General features: G+C 38.4%; 1 protein-coding gene across 4 annotated transcripts in view; it reads left to right on the forward strand.

The window, feature by feature from the left end:
- TEK (TEK receptor tyrosine kinase) overlaps positions 1 to 17,918 on the forward strand; it is a 99,107-nt gene that overhangs the window by 64,662 nt on the left and 16,527 nt on the right. For 2 of the 4 annotated variants that reach the window (XM_072841583.1, XM_072841586.1), the window contains 5 exons: positions 3,203 to 3,364; positions 4,525 to 4,659; positions 8,586 to 8,873; positions 14,079 to 14,378; positions 16,379 to 16,533. In XM_072841583.1, coding sequence (XP_072697684.1) covers positions 3,203 to 3,364; positions 4,525 to 4,659; positions 8,586 to 8,873; positions 14,079 to 14,378; positions 16,379 to 16,533 — 1,040 coding nt within the window. The remainder of the gene's footprint in view (positions 1 to 3,202; positions 3,365 to 4,524; positions 4,660 to 8,585; positions 8,874 to 14,078; positions 14,379 to 16,378; positions 16,534 to 17,918) is intronic. The other 2 variants (XM_072841585.1, XM_072841587.1) reach the window with 1 other exon arrangement.

The following is a 17,918-nucleotide window of genomic DNA, read 5'->3' on the forward strand; positions in this document are numbered from 1 at the left end:
AACTGAAAATATATGCATAAGTTAAGCATACATATACCTATGACCTGGCAATTCTCCTTGAGGTATAAGCTCAAAAGAAATGAGTATATGTTCAAAAAAGACATCTTCAGTGTACAGAGCAATTTAATTCATAATATCCCAAACTGAAATTAACCCAAATCTTCATCTACATTATAAAGGATAAATAATTTGTAGTGTAGTCATTCCTAATGGGTTGCTCAGGCTGCTATACAAAGTTCCACAGATGAGGTGGCTTAACCACAGCAATTTATTTTCTCAAGTTCTGGAGGCTAGGTAAATGATCAAGGTGTCAGCAGAGTTAACTTCTCCTGAGGCCTCACTTCTTGGTTCATGAATGGCTGTCTTTTCCCTGTATTTTCACATGGTCTTCCTCTGTGTGTATGTGTCCGAATGTATTCTTCTTATAAGGGACAACAGTTGTATTGGATTAGGAACAACCTTAATGACCTCATCTTGACTTCATTACCTCTTTAAAGACCCTGTCTCCAAATAGAGTTAGCTTCCAAGGTACTGGGGGTCAAAACTTCCACATAAGAATTTGGGGGGAAACACAGTTCAGCTCATAACATCATACCGTGGAATATTAAACAGAAATAAAAAAGAATTAATTCCTGCAACAATATGGATATCATGGACACAATAAAGAGCAAACAAAAATACATGCTTTGTGATTCCATTTGTCTAAAGTTAAAAACAAGGCAAAACTAACTGAAAGTGACAAAAGCCAGGATAATAGTTCCCTATTGACGGGAAAGGGTCACAAGAGTGTCTTCTGGGGGGCTGGAAATGTTCCCTCTCTCAATCTGGGTGATAGTTACATGAGTGTGTACACAGGTAAAGTCCCTCAAGCTAAATACACTTAAGATTTTTGCACTTTATGGTATGTATATCTCAGTACAAATTATTAAAAGACAAAAAATAAAATGATATATTACTAAGAGGAATCTTTGGAGCAATTTGTTTCACGCTTATAAAAGTATCACAAGATACTAGTATTTTTTTTTTAAGATACTAGTATTTATAGCTACAATAAAATAAGCATTTGCTGTTTTAAGCAAATAGGTGGTGTTATTTGCTCATATAAGGGAAGCATGACTTAACGAATGAATTTATTCACAGAAGTGCACTCTTCTCAGAAACTACTGTAAGTAAAAACACTAGCAGAATCTGAAAGATCCTATATTATATAACATACATATTTGGGTGTATTTTTAAGGATGGGCTGACGGAGCTACAGAACTTACTAGAAATTCAATTGTCAAACATTTATGCAGCACCTGTAAACCATGTATGGTCTTTGCCCTAATGGAGTTTAGAGTCCATTGCAATGTTTTACAATATTTTGATCACTATCACCTTACCAAGGAACCCCTTTAGAAATTTATTCCCAAACTCTCCTCCCATCACCATAAAATGTTAATATAATGAATATACTGCATATCTATTTGTGCACTGTGGCCCTTTGGAAGGCCACAACCATTGTAATATCTGAGGCTTTTTCAATCCTGAGAGAACCCACTTTAACCTACATAGGGGTGCTATTTCACCCTATTGAGAATATATGGTCTTTAAGGTGGGCAGATTATTCTAAATTATATGGTGGACCTACTCTAATCATATGAGTCTGTAAAATTAGAGAATTTTACCTAGCTATAGTCAGAAAGAGATATCACAATGAAAGAAGGATCAAAGATATATGATGCTGTTGACTTTGAAGATGGAGGAAGGGACCACAAGCCAAGGAATGTAGGTGGTTTCTAGAAGTTGGAAAGAACAAGGAAACAGAGTCTCCCTTTGAGCTCCCTTACAGCCCTACTGACACTTTGATCTTAGCCCAGTGAGACCTATGTCTGACTTCTGACCTCCAGAATTGTAAGAATAAATCTGGGTTGCTTTAAGCCAAAGAAGAGAGAAAGAGAAAGAGACCATGCATAGTCTAGAAGAAGACCAATATCAAATGATCACACAAAATCTCTAAGAATAATAAATTCTGAAAATTGCAATGAAGTAACAGAGTGAGTTCTTTGAAGCCCAACTGAGGTTTTGGTATAACCCCTTTGAAGAAGTCCCATCAGAACTGATTGCTGAATGATCCCCTGAGAGGTAACAGGGAATGGTGGGAGGTCTAGGTACATTGCTTACAGGAGAACAGCATTTACAAAAAATCGGAGACAGAAAGAAGACGGGGTGCATTGTTAGTTGGATGAATTGAAAGGTCAGTGGCACTGGATGTATTAGGTGAAGGGAAGAGGAGGCAGGGGCTCAATTGTGCAAGGCCTGGCTGGTCACAAAATGAATTTTGGATTTTATTCTAAACATGACGGGAATCCATGATAAGGACTTGAGCAGGGAAGTGATCATATTTTAAGACATACTTTGTGGATAGTGGGTTGGAGGGGCAAGAGCAAAGCCAGGAGATCATAGCACAGGCGACTGCATTGAATCTGAACAGAGAACTGTAAGAGTGATACAGGAGACTGGGGGAGTTCTTGGGCCCTGAGACTTCAACCACCAGCTGGTGCCAGGTTCTTGACTTCGTTATGAGAAAGAATTCAAGCAGTTCAGAGTATAGCAGAAATTTTATTGCAAAGCCAAAGTACACACTGAAAGGGGATGGGCAGAGTGCAGCAGGTACACTCTGATACAGGATCTAAGTCACCCTGGTTGGACGCAGAGTCATGCTTTTTATGGATAGTCATAAGGAGCAGGTGATAGATTCTTGAAAGGTTCTGGGAATAGGTGGGGACTTCTAAGAAATCTGCATATCATTACTCATTCTGTATGTCAGCTACTATGTGCAGGCGCAGCCTAATTTTTCTCTTACAGATATTTCATAGTCAAGATGTGCAAGGAGTGCTTTAGCACCCCCCAGTGAAGGAGTCATTCTTTGTCATTTGCAGGCTAATCTGTGTGCATGCGCGCCATGGGCTTGAGCAACAACAGGATGCTTATGGCCCTGAGAAACCAGAGAGCTATCACAGGTTTTACTCAGTTGTCACAAACACTCTGTCAGGTATCAGACTGCATTCCCTGTCTTTTGTTTGCAGTTACCCAGTGTTTCACTATTGTACCTGCCTCAAGAGGGTTTTGTTGGAAATGTAAGGTCACTAATCCTCTATCCCCACCAAAGAGCAATAATCCAACTCCAAAGACTAATCTGATTGTTGAAAATTTTGTTTAGTTCTTCCAAAACCCCTGAATGCCCCAAACGTGATTGACACTGGACATAATTTTGCTGTCATCAACATCAGCTCTGAGCCTTACTTTGGGGATGGACCAATCAAATCCAAGAAGCTTCTATACAAACCTGTTAATCATTATGAGGCTTGGCGGCATATTCAAGGTAAGATTTGAACAGGAAAGACTCAACCTAAAGAGGTGGCACCAGGAGAAAAAAAAATCCTCAAATATAGAAATCCTCTCTCCCACTCTCATTTCTCTGCCCAAAGATAATGGCTGTAGCAGAGGATTCCATTTCAGAGTATTAGAGAATTACTTACCAATCCTTAGGTATCACCATGCCTGTGATTTCCTAAAAAGGGCACTCTTCCATACTGTATATAGGTAATTGAGGAAATTACTAAAAGGAGAACAAAAGGAAGTTTTGGCTTAATGTTAACCCAGCTGACCTGGATATGTTGAACTAAGTCATGACACTGTTACTGAGCCCTGCACATTCTATTGTAGACTCATCCAAAATTCAGAATCCCAGTGACGTAAGGCTAATTTGCTAAGTTGCTGTTGACAATATCAATGGGTAGGTCTTATAAAAAGCAGCTTTTTTTTCATATAGTGGTAATAATCCATAGTCACTTTCTGCAAGTGGACATCCACAAAGTGTTCTTCTAACAACTCTTAAACACAGTCCATTTTTTTTTCTCTTACCAACTGGGAATTTATCATATGGTAAGATAGTACTTCTGCAATACCTATGGAGAATAGAGGCTAAAACAAAAACTAAGGAGAAAAGATGCATATACTATTTGTCTATGGGATCTATTTTCAATTACTCTAGAACTCTTCATTTATAAATGGCATGAGTATTATAAATCTGCTCTCTGGTCTTTGTAAACAAACCCTCAAAGAATCTCTTCTGTTGATAGCTTGATTGCAATCACTATGTATTTAAAAACAGTGGCAATTAAATTATTTTATATCATTTTGATTGGATTTTCCCCCCCTTAAATCTAATTGTTATTTCATATAGTTGAAAATTTGTGTGGTTTTACCCTACAGATGAAAAGACAAAAGATAGAGCAGAAGTGATTAAGTGGCTCAAGGAGGCTTACATTAAAATATGCATTGTAACCTGGAAACTTCCTTTAAAAAGTCTCATTTTCCTTCTGTTAGGAATAGTGAGGCCCTGAAGGGGGGATTGCCTATTTTACTTAGACATTGTATTTTTGAAAGCCAAACACTAGTTTACATCACAGTAACAACATTCCATTTTAAACAATGTACAAGAATGCCAACTTAAGTTTCCTGGACTTTCCCTCTTCTCAGTGACAAATGAGATTGTTACACTCAACTACTTGGAACCTCGCACAGAATACGAGCTCTGCGTGCAGCTGGTCCGGCGTGGAGAGGGCGGGGAAGGGCATCCGGGACCGGTGAGACGGTTCACAACTGCTTCTATCGGTCAGTGGAAGCAGACGGCATTTATTCCTGCAGTGGCTGGGAGGGGGGAGGAAGGGGAAAGAGGAAGGAAGACCTGGAAGGGTGGTGGTGGGTGAGTGGGTGGGTGGGGATGCTGGGGGAAGGAGTTTGCTTTTGAATGGGTGGGAAAGTGACAGGAAGGTTGGTAGCTTGGAGCCAAATCCTTCTTTGATTTGGGCTGCACTCCTGGTCTCTGTCCCCAGGGGAGGGTGTCTGCAGCAGTATGGGGACAGAGGAGGAAGCAGATGAGCCTTCAGGAAGGCAGGGCCATCCCTTAGGAGCAGGGATTTACTTAGCAGCAACTGCTTGGCTCCTGAGTTTTACTAAAAGCTTCCTGTTTCCATCATCAGGGCCTATGCCAGACTCTTGCCACATACATACTTCAGAAATCCTGGTTTATTTATTTTTAAAACTAATTTCTAATTTTTCAAAGTTAATTCATGCACAGAGTTAAAACATCAAATACAATGAAAGGACTTTTTTTTTTAAGGCTTTTTATCTAAAGAACAGCAGACCCCTGTTCCACCTTTCCACCTCGCAGTACTGCTTCCTACAGGTTCTCAAACATTAGAATCCATAAGAATTACCTGGAGAACTTATTAAAACAGATTTCTGGGCCCCACCCCCAGAGTTTCTAATTTGGTAGGTTTGAGGTAGGTGTTAGACTCAAGATTTTACAGCTGTAAAAAGTTGACAAGTTGTATTTGATGTTGCTGATCCTGGGTCCCTACGTTCTAAGTAATATATGTAGCAATAGTTCTTTGATTGATCAATTTTAGTATCTATTGCCCTTCTACTGTGTTAATTGAGGGTCCCTTGAATTTGTGAAGTTTCCTTGATACTAACTTAAGCTCCAGCTTTCTGCTACCCAGGTACGTCTCTCTGAAACAAGAAGGAGATCACTTGTAAAGTTTATTTTCTAGTGTTCACTCTATATAATCATTTGTTACTGTCTCCCAGTCAGCTTTATAGTTTGAAGTTCACGTAAATTTAATTCATATTATCTTCAAGGGTAAGAATTATCTTCTCCATTTTATAGATTGACAAGTAGAGTCTCAGAGTGGTTAATAAATTGATCTTTAGGCTTCACATCCTTTTATTTCTTCAATTATTATTTTTTTACCTAGGAGCCCAGAGAGACCATTTCTTTATCCTAGTTGGTCAATTTTTCTTATTTTTAGCCCACTTCCTAAAGGCAGAAGGAACTAGAATGAGATTGCTGTCCTGAAAAGGTGGTGCATCCCTAACAGACACTACCCTCTTTGCTCACCACTTCTCCCTCCTAGTTTTCATCCCACCAGCAGCATCCTTAAAGAACCAAATGGAACTTAGGAACTTCTCTGGTGCTTATAGAAGCAATGCACAAATAAGGGAAGGTTTCCCAGGAACTGACCAGGTAGCAAATAGAAAAAAAACACCAGAAACTGTAAGTTAGAAGATAAAGAGATCAAAAGGGGCTTCTGCTCTGTGGTCATGTTGCTGCTGAGAGGCAAATGGTAGTTAATTCTCTCTCTGGCCAGTTGATGAATCAAAGGGGAAGGTCATAATCTGACTCAGATGGAAAGTATTTAGAGAACAGATCATAAAACACTTCACAGACCCACACTGCACTGTCTTCAGCACTCAGAATATGTTCCAGCCAGGATGTATTTAGAAATGTCTTGGAATATTTCAAAGTAGTTCTCAGGGGTAGGTGGGGAGGGAATTCTTGAAGGTTCTTCTTTTCCCATCATTTGAATTTTGCTGATGTTTGTTTTTTAATTCATCCGGCAGTTGTACTATTTATAAGTTTGTTGATTTAATGTAGAGGCCAGGAGGCTCGGAGGGGAGGCAAGAGAGAGAGATCACACTCTGAACACATGGCAGAGAGAGGGCAGGTAGGGAGAAGTGGAGGGGAAGTCATGTTCCTGAAGGAAAGGAAAAAGCGAAATGACCATTTATCGAGTTACTCCTCTGTATCAAGCATAGGCTCCGGGGGTTTACATATATGCCCCAAAACATCAGCCCTCCCTTCCGCTTTGTTGTTAGAAGCTTGCCTGGCCCTTCTGGGTGGCTTCTTTTGGGACTTAAACTTCAGAGATGAGCAAAAGGAGCTGACACCCCCTCTTTCAACTTGTAAAGGATATAAAGAGTAATAACTATTTAGAGTAATAAATGTATTAATATTAAGTAGTTAAAATAATGATTTAATTTTCAAAGGCTACAGAGAATAATTATTGCTTTAGCATAATGCCAAGCAAGTTGTGAGACTTCCATAGTGTAACAGCAGGCAGGAGTCCCTGTCCCAGTGTATGGAAACAGACCCTTCCTCTTACCTCTAACCCAAAGGAGAGAGAGCAGTTTCTCACCCTTTTCTCCTTTTCCTCTCTCTCCTGCTCTCCCCCTCCCCCTCTTCCTTCAATCACTGCCCTCATTAGATATCTGTGTCCTTAGGACAAAATGTCTCTTTTGTCCTAATATCTCCCCTGCCATGAATTTTAATACCACAGATATATATATATATATATTACATAAGCTATTGTAATATCAAAAATGTTGTTATATCCCAGGAACCAATTTTTGCCCCCTTAGGGGGCAATAATGTCCCCACTCAGAATGTGTAAATTAGAGGATCCCCCTTCTATGTTTTGAAAATACTTAGTATCTGGAATTTAAAAGTCAATTTACTATTATTATAACTGAAAATACACAGAGTCCTTCTCTGTGCATAGACACAAGATAAGACAGGAAGGGAGGGAGGAAGGGAGGGAGGAAGGAAGGAAGGAGGGAGAGCAGGTTATGTAAGAGACCCTGACTCCTTCTAAGCATTTTCACATCCATTATCCCATTTGCTCCTCCTGAGTCTGAAAGATAACTATTTCCATTTTGTGTAACATGTGAACTTGGAGAGCTCATGAATTTTCCCAAGGCCACAAAGCTAGGCATTCTCCTATCTCTTTCATGTCAAACCCATATTGTTTCCATTCAGGTACCTGTCTGGTAGCCCAGGTTCTTGGCCAGGGCAGCATGTGGTCATAGCTAATACCTTGATGTGATGAGAGCAGGGCTTGGCCAAGTCATGTTACAATGTTTGAAATTCTTGCTACAGGGAAGTAACCCTGAAATTGCCTTAAAAGATATTACTCAAAATCGTAATAGAAATATGGAATAGTACCCACCCCCATCCCACAACCTTGGAAAATCCATGTTTTAATTTTTATCAGTTTCCTCTCTATTCTTCACCAATTGTAGCCATGACTTTTACCATGTTGCAATCACAGCTTTTTTTTCCTCACATATTAGAAATATTTTTATTGGCCTCCCATACTATTCTCAGTGATCTATTTTAATCCATTGGATGATTATATCATAATTTATTAAAGTGTTTTCCTATTTTGAGCATTTAGGATTCTTCTGATTGTTTGATATTATAAATAATGTCATAATACATGTCTTCATGCACTTAGGTTTTTCTCTTCCTTTGGATTATTTCTTCAGGATAAATCTCTGATATGGTCAGATTATGGGACCAAAACAGACAGTCATTTCTACAGCTCTTGAGAAATATTCCCCAGTTGTTCTCTAAAGGGATTCCTGTAGTGTAATTACTCAAACTACAAGATTAGAATTGTTATAAAGATTGGCACTTTTAATAGAAAAAAAGTACTAGACTGCTAGCTTGTGTTTCTTTGATGGTTTGTGAAGTTGTGTATTAGTCTAGATGCTAAGGTTATTCTGTAAAGTTGCCTTTTGGGGATGTTTGTGCTCCATCATATGCAAAAAATAATGATCTAAGGGTGCCTGGCAGTACAGTCAGTAGAGTATGTGACTCTTGATCTTGGGGTTTTAAGTTCAAACCCCACTTTGGGAATAAAGCTTACTTAAAAATAAAATCTTAAAAAAATCACGATCCTTCTGGTTTCTTCCAGGTCTTCCTCCTCCAAGAGGTCTCATCCTCCTACCAAAAAGTCAGACCACTCTAAATTTGACCTGGCAGCCAATATTTCCAAGCTCAGAAGATGACTTTTATGTTGAAGTGGAGAGAAGGTCTGTGCAAATGAATAGTGACCAGCAGAATATCAAAGTGCCAGGCAACTTGACTTCAGTACTACTTAACAATTTACAACCCAGGGAACAGTACATAGTCCGAGCCAGAGTCAACACCAAGGCCCAGGGGGAATGGAGTGAAGATCTCATTGCTTGGACCCTTAGTGACAGTAAGTAACTAATATGGCACCAACCTTGACTGAATGACATTTGGCTGCTGCCACTTGGACTTAGCTACCACCAAGTCAAGACTGTTTGCTAGAAATCATGAAAGGCAGTTAATTGTGAATGGAGGCTAATTGGTGCCCCACCCCAATGCAGCAAATCATATAAATAACTGGTAATATGTAAGGAACCTTCATATATTTGGGTTTGCAATAATTCAGGCAGGAGTGTGCTAAGATTTCCATTTCCTTGGTATGGAGTTATTAATTAAGTAAATTAATAGCATGGATAAGGTTTCCTAGGATTTGTTTAATTTGTTATAGGATAATTTTCAGGATTTTCCTGTTTCTTCATACACATAGATGCTGGTTAATTAGATAGGTCTTTTCCTAATCTTAAAAGTCAAATGACTGCTTGAAAAATCTTCATAGTAGATAATTCTTGGAGTTATAAAATATATTTGAGAGTAATAAAACCTTTTTTTTTCCTTCAAAATATTCTGTAGCTCAGGATTTTTTTTTATTTCAGATCAGTCATTTGAAATTAGTTGGAAGTTCTTGGGTTTCTTGGTAGTATTGAAAATTTTTCATTATTAAGCAAAGAGTTCTTTTTTGATTCACTGCATTAGAACTGTGTCTGTGCATTTTGGAGTCCTTGGAAAGATTAAATATTTCTTAGCCACATCAACCACCACTTACGTTAGGATCATGGGGTTCCTTGCCAACACCCTATGTCTGAGGCTCTCTTTGGCAGCTGCATCTCCATTTGCTCAATCCCAGATATAGAAACTGGCTCCGTGTTCTTCCAGCCACTCTCTTGTATCAGTGACATGTGGAAGTTTCAACTGCTTTGTCAGTGTTCAGGGATTGTTCATCATTTTTTAAGAGTTCTGTGAAATTAAAAAATTACAGAATAGTGCAGAGAAAAATACAACAAACACATTCCTACCACCCAGAATTAACTACTGTTAATATTTGTCATATTTGTTTTCAGCTTTTTTGTTGATTTGTGGAAGTAATGGCACAATACAGAGAGATCACAAGGCCCTTGAACCATCATCCCTACTCCCGTTCTATGGCCTGTTCCCCAGAGACAACTCAATTATGAGTTTGCTGTGTATCTTTCCATTCAAGGTTGAATCAGCACAATGTGTTAGATTCATCCGTAAGTGTGCATATGCATACATACCATTCTTCATCTCGTTTTGTGGAATAAATGCTATGATTTCCATCTTACCCATGTTCATTGTTTAGATCTGACTTATATTTTTTTAAACTTCTGCATAATATTTTTATCCATTCCTTTTGAGGTTGACATTTAAGTTCTTTCCATCCTTCCTACCTTCCTTCCTGTATCACTTCCTTCCTTTTTTTTTTTTAACTTATCCCAAACAAAAATGCAATGACCATCCTTATACAGGTCTTCAGGTGTATAGATGTGACAGCTTTTCTAGGGGATATGTCCCTACATCCATTTCTGTATATATATCCTTTCCCTATATCTATACCCCTTGATGTTGAAGACCTTTGTATCATAATATCAAAGGTAAAAGATGATACCTCACTGTTAATTTCAATTTTAATTTTCTTGGTAACTAGCAGTGTTGAGCATCTTTTCTTAGGCATTTGGATTTCCTCTTTTTTGATGCATTTGTTGATACACTTTGCCCAGTTTCTATTGGTTGTCTTTTCTTGTAAAAAGTTGTTTAGGGGCACCTGGCTGGCTCAGTAGTTGAAGCATATGATTCATGATCTTGATTTGTGGGTTTGACCCGTGTATTGGGTGTAGAGATTACTTTAAAAAAAATCTTAAGAAAAAAAGTTGTTTCTATAATCTGGATACTAATTTTGTTACACACATTGCAAATATTATTCACCTAATCTCTTTATTTTCACCTTGTCTGTGGTGTCTTCTACCTACAGATATTTTACATTTTGATATAATCAGTCCTTTCAATATTTGCCTTTATGGTTTGTACTTTTTGTGTTTTGGCATTATTCCTTACCCCAAGATCATAAACATATTCTCTATATTTTTTCTAATAGTTCTAGCCTTTCATTTTGCATATTTAGGTCTTTAAAACATAGGAATGTTATTTTGGTGTAAGTATTTTAATCTTTTTAATTTTAATATTATTTATTCACATATTACAAGCTAATGGTCACAATGCCATACTTTGAATAGTTCCCCTGGTGACTTGTGATGCTTTCTGCATCATATGCCCATTTCTTATATTGTTTTTGCATTTATTTCTGGTACTCTTTTCTCTTCCATTGATCTTTAATTTTTTTAAAGATTTTATTTATTTGAGAGAGAGAGAGAGAGTGTGTGTGTGTGTGTGTGTGTGTGTGTGCATACTCACAAGAGTGGAGGGGAGGGCAGAGAATCTCAAGCAGATGCCCTGCTCAGGGTAGAGCCCAATAGGGGGCCTGATCTCACGACCCTGAGATCATGACCTGAGCTGAATTCAACAGCCAGACACTTAACCAACTGAGCCACCCAGGTGTCCCTGATCTTTGTCTACTTTTGATCTGTATATTCCTACCATTTCCAACCTGTTTAACTTACCATAGATTTATGCAGTGTATTGGTAACTGTAGACTGAATCGCTATTTTTTTCAAAGTTGTCTTAGCTATCCGTTGATTATTCTATGTAAAGTTTACCCTCATTAGAATTATAAATGATCAAAATCATGACAATCAGTATCATAGTTATAGGATTAAATGAAAACTAGCTAGTAGTCACTGAAGGTGGACTTAGCTTGGGCAGTTGTATGGAATCAGATGAGGATGAGAGGCATTATGCTGGTGGTAGTGGTAGAGAAGTTGATTGGCATGGTAGCAGCTGGTCCCTCTAGGATCAGGAGATTGGGGCAAGGAGAATATGGATGAGAATATTTTAGTTTTCACTGAAAGATTTGTTAATATGCTATGTTGCCATTGGCTGAGCATGCATATAGGTTATTCAGAAGTAAAAACTAATGCTTCTAGTTATAAAGCTTATGTTGGTGCCCAGCCTAGCAGTTCCATCTGTTCAAGTATAAGGAGCAGAATGAATCAGATTTGGTACATGGCCCCAAACATGTGTAAAAATAATATATGTGTGTAATTTTTTTTGTATATGTATACACAGAGTATCTCATTTGACACTTAACTATGACTTTATAAAGAAATTAGAATAGGAATCACCATCACATTTAACAGATGAGGAGCCTACAACAAAGAAGGGTAAGTGACTTGACCAAAGTTATACAGCCATTATGTCATGGGGTTAGAAATCAAATTCACATTTCAGGTTTAATTAAGTTTTTTTTTTTTTTTAATTTTTTATTTTTTTTATGATAGTCACAGAACATTTCAGGTTTATGTTTTGTTTGTTTTTGCCAAACCATACTGTCTATTTGTCTCTTTGGACAGGCACTGGACTGTTTTCAAGGCAAGATTGATTCCTGGAGGAATTCCTTTTGCAGTCCTATCCCACCTCTAAATTGCTTATATTCTGATTTGCTTTTCTTAAACTGTTTTAAAATCTACTTTAGAATCTACCTGGGGAAACTGCCAAAATGCTGATTACTGGGTTCAGATGTCAATGCATCTAAATCACAGATCCACTGAGCTAGCCCAAAGGTTGATGTCTTTCAGGCATAATGTGGATAAATTCGTAGATGTAAATTTATGTTCTTTAGTTGGTGTCAAGATTAGCAGGTGTCTGCAAGGCACTGCTTCTTTTTGTGACAGGCTTAGAATACCACTGGTTTATAAAGTTGAATTTTTTTTTGAAGCACAACTATATACACATTAAACATGTGTTCATAGTAATCTGAAAATGTTAAGAATCCAAATACTCTGTTATCTCCTTATGGGAGATGTAAAATATACAGCATCTTGTTACTGGAAGCAAAGAAAATTAAAGCATACTCTTGATTAATTTATTGTGATTTTGGATCATTTACCACCTGCTGGACATTGAGAATGAACATCAGATTTGGAAGACTCAAAATTCAATATCCAATTCTCATAAATTGCCATAGCTACCAAAGGAGTATGACATGGGACATCAACACCATGGGAAAAGGAAACTTAGAATGAAGAAGAATTGCTCAGAATTTAGAATAGAAAGAATATAACCTAAGACACTTCTCAAATGGTCTATTTTGCTTATGGAAAGACAGTAGTATATGGAGTGAAATGGCATGGGTCTACTACTTACTTACTGGGACGAGTACAAGCCCCTCGCATTTTTGAAGTCTCAGTGTTCTCATCTCTAAAATTTGGACAATAAAAATCTCAGCACTGCTCATCTACCTATGTGGTTATGAGGGTCAAGAGGAAACCTGCATATGGAAGCACCTTGTCAACAGCCTTATAGATGTAAGGTATAATTGATTCTGGGGCAAGACCTTGGATTTCTTCTTCCCTGGGGTCATAGAGTATCAAGCTATATAGAGTCAGCAACTTGCCTCTTGCTTGTGCCTTTTATTGGAAGGTATTTGAATGAAAGCGCAGGGATGATTCTATGCATGTCATCTTCACATCTGGAAAACCTCAAAGCATCTCTCTCTCATCCTGCCCCAGAGTAGAATGTGATCTCTGTTTTTCCCAAATTCCTAAAGTACTTTGTCTATTAAGTCCTTAACACATTTTCTTATGTATACACTGACTGTTACTGTTCTATAAATGCATTTAGGGCAAGGATAGGCTTTTGGGTAGAGTGGCTAAGACAATGGACTGTGGAATCAGACTGCCAGGAGTTGAATTGTATTTCTTCTGTGTAATAGCTGTGTGACCTTGGTCAAGTCACTTTATCTCTGTGGGACTGAATATTTATGATAAGATTGTTATGAAGAGGAAATGAGTTAGTATATGGAAGGGCCTATATAAATGTCAACTCTCATAACTTTTCTGTTCTCCCAAAATCAAAAACGGTATATTTGTGGAGTAATAGAATTTCATGTCTTAATTGAATGCAAGGATGAGAAAATATATGATAATATATGTGTTGCCATTTTCCTGTCTTTGCCATCTTGTCAAGTATGTGTGGAATCCACTTCTAATTGATTGGAATTACCATCTGAGAAAACACCTATTTGCCTTTCTTGTTTTATGAGCTGACAGTAAGTATCTCTTGAAAGCATAATAATCTAAGAGATAAAAAAAAATCTAAGAGATAGTAGTGTAACTGAAGTGATTTTTTTTTCTTTAATTTCTAGTTCTCCCTCCTCAACCAGAAAACATCAAGATTTCTAACATCACAGACTCTTCAGCCATGATCTCTTGGACAATCTTGGATGGCTATTCTATTTCATCTATTATCATCCGTTACAAGGTTCAGGGAAAGAATGAAGACCAGCACATTGATGTGAAGATCAAGAATGCCACCATTACCCAGTATCAGCTAAAGGGCCTAGAGCCTGAAACAGCTTACCAGGTGGACATTTTTGCAGAGAACAACATAGGGTCAAGCAACCCAACCTTTTCTCATGAACTGATGACCCTTTCTAAATCTCAAGGTTCGTAGAATGGCCAGGTATTTACCTAAGATTATTTCTGGAGAGTATCAGAAAAGCTCCACTATCTTAAGATATTTACCTCATATGTATGTCATGTGACAAAATTCGTCTGTCCAAATAGGCTTCACAGTTGCTAGATAGGTTCTTATAATGAAAATGTCCCTGGGAGGGATACCTTATTGATCCATTTTCTTTTGTTAAGCCTTAGACTTAGACTAACTTAGCCCCTCAGCACTCCTCATCTAACAATGGAAGCCCCGAGGACTGTGAATTTGATTCCCTGGAAAAAGAATGTGAAACCTGCTTAGTGAAGGCAAGCCTGTGTGGGTGCTTCAGTGGGAGGCTCTAAGAACCAACTCCATTCTTTCTCAAATGAACTCCTCTTTTAGCCTGAATGACACTATGCTATTCTAAGTTTGCTTTTTTTTTTTTTTTTTTTTTTACTTTTTGGATCCGAGTTATGATGTCTTCATGTTCACTACTAACCCCCACTCCAGTGAGAGTGACCTCTTTGAGATAGATAGAGGTCCCTCAGAGTGCCAAGCACACAATGCCCAGGGTTTGTGACTGATAATACTGGTTCAATGTAATTAAGTGAACAAGGGACCAGGGTAGGTGGGTCTGCAGCTCTTGGAGCACCTTCCCTTTGAAGTCTGTCTGCAATGGCACCTCCCAGCCCTCTGCAACATGTGCGAGGGAACATAGAGTGACGTTAGATGGAAATTTTTGCAGATTTATAATCTGGGCTACAGTTTATTTTTACAGAAAATCTTATAGTAGTAAAAACTTGGTTTTTGAGGTCTATCTAGGGCTTAATAAATAAAATGAAACATGCTGTATTTTCAGTGCTGATTCTTTGGAATATTTTTGAAATGTCAAAGTTTACCAATTATAGAGAGTTGGAGTTTTCAGTTGATACCCTTAATACATGCATTATTTTTATAATTATTTGTGTATTGGTAAAATGTATAAAGGCCCTAAGTCCAACCTATACATAAACTACAAACAGAAAAATTAAAAACAAGACATAACAAAACAACAAAATTCTCACCATTCCTTTCCAGGTGTTTCTCTATGCACCCATGCTTAGAGATAGAAGGAAGAAAAGAGAGATTATCACAGAAGAATACTTGTAAGAAGATAGGGTCATGCTCTGCAGACTTTTTCATAAAACTATATTGCATTTAATCTTATTTGAATTATTTTTTTTAATTTTTATTTATTTATTTATGATAGTCACAGAGAGAGAGAGAGAGAGAGAGGCAGAGACACAGGCAGAGGGAGAAGCAAGCTCCATGCACCGGGAGCCCGATGCAGGACTCGATCCCGGGTCTCCAGGATCGCGCCCCGGGCCAAAGGCAGGCGCCAAACCGCTGCGCCACCCAGGGATCCCTCTTATTTGAATTAAATAAGGGAAACAAATGGAAGGATCATATCCTATAATCTTTAATAGTGTATTTTGATTTGACCCCTAAATTCAGTGGTTGTTCTGTTCTGTCTTTCCCTCCTTCTTTCCTTCATTCTCCCATTGGTATGCTCAGATTTTCTCAATCAGCTTTTAATCAAGAAAAAAAAAAAAAAGCAAAATATCTTATAGACTCTAAGCTCAGTATCTTAGCACTTGAGAGCTTTTCTAGGTGGGAAAATTGTGCAGGGAGGTTTAGCTACTTTCCCAAAGTCCTTTAGTTAGTCGTTCTTGCTGTTATTTGATAATGTGCTGCTGCTTAAGCCTCTACTTGGAAGTAAAAGTTGGACACATGGTAACAGTGAAGAATTAGCATTTTTGCTTTTTTTTTTTTTAAGGTCTTATAACAACCCTATAAGTCAGACTCCTCTCCACTGAGCTTCAGAACATATAAATGAGTAGCCCAAAGTCCTGTAGCAATTAGGTGGCAGAGCCAGAGCTGCCATTATATTTCCCTTATACCATGGTCTCTCATAGATGGTCTTGGCTTATCTCTCCTAAACTAACCCTGCTGCTTCTCTTGTCTTCTGTGCAGCACCAGCGGACCTTGGAGGTGGGAAGATGCTGCTCATAGCCATCCTTGGCTCAGCGGGAATGACTTGCCTGACAGTGCTGTTGGCCTTCCTGATCATGTTACAGTTAAAGAGGGCGAATGTCCAAAGGAGAATGGCCCAAGCCTTCCAAAATGTGGTAGTGCCTTATCTTCCTACTAGTTTATAATAAGTACAAGTCTACATGCATGCAGAACCTTCACTTTAAAGATGTGGACTAGGAAGGGCACCTGGGTGGCTTAGTTGATTGAACATCTGACTCTTAATCTCAGCTCAGGTCTTGATCTCTGGGTCATAAACTCAAGCTCCATGCTGGGTGTGGAGCCTACTTAAAAAAAAAAAAAAAAAAAGTAGTGGACCAGGAAATTGACTTGTAAAGCGAATATTTCCTTTAAGCAGGTCTTGTTTTTTCTTTGACTTTCATTATGAAATGGGGATAAACAGCATGACTACATAATTTGTTGTCAAAACTGGAGTGGTTTTGAGAATGAAAAGGTTGCTCTTAATAATGATTTAGGAAGCCAGGGCTAAAACAGAATTATTGCCCTGCCAAAATGAGATGTATGGTCATCCTAGTGATAAGTCACCAGGGAGTCTAATCTTGCAATATGAAGAACTGGACACTGTCGTAAGGAAGGATATGAGTACAACCAGACCTCAGTGTGATGAGTAATGATGTATTGCACTAGATAAGTTTTCCCCACATTTCCTATTTCCAGTTCCCTTTTCTACTCCCACAATCTTTTTTTAAAGATTTTATTTATTTATTTATTTATTTATTTATTTATTTATTTGTTTATTCATTCATTCATTCATTCATTCATTCATTCATTCATTCATGAGACACAGAGAGAGAGTCAGAGACATAGTCAGAGAGAGAAGCAGGCTTCCTGCGGGGAACCTGATGTGGGACTCAATCCCAGGACCCTGGGATCATGACCTAAGCCAAAGGCAGATGCTCAACCACTAAGCCACCCAGGCATCCCTACTCCCACAGTCTTATTATCCCCCATATAAATGTGTAATATATATGAATTATATGCACATGTGTATATCTCCATTCCTTTGTACCCTTCAGTCTACAGTCATAGTTCATAATACCATGCACTGCCTCATTCTTTCATCTAGAAATTTTGACTGGTAACCAAGGTTTACAAAATTATACTTGGAGAGCTTTGTTATCTGACTCCATGCCAGAGCTGGCTCAACTCAGGCTGTCACTGGAGGAAGACCAGCAAGGGGGCTGGAGCACTGGCACTCATCATGGCACCTGTCCTTTGTCATGATATGTTAGCAGCCTCTCAAACTCAGGAGAAAAGGTGATGCTGTATTGGGCTTTGCTATAAGTCTGTGTAATCCTGGAGCCAGACTCTGCTCTAGAGTGGGCTTGAGAGGTTCAAAGGTTTAGGATAAGTCAGAGAGAATGAGTAAGAGTCAAGAATAGACCAAGACAAAAAAAAAAAAAAAAGAATAGACCAAGACAATGCATGGAAAGCTCTTACGAAGGCATGGCCTGTAACTGCC

This window comes from Canis lupus, chromosome 10 (genome assembly GCF_048164855.1).
Source record: "Canis lupus baileyi chromosome 10, mCanLup2.hap1, whole genome shotgun sequence".
NCBI lineage: Eukaryota > Metazoa > Chordata > Mammalia > Carnivora > Canidae > Canis > Canis lupus.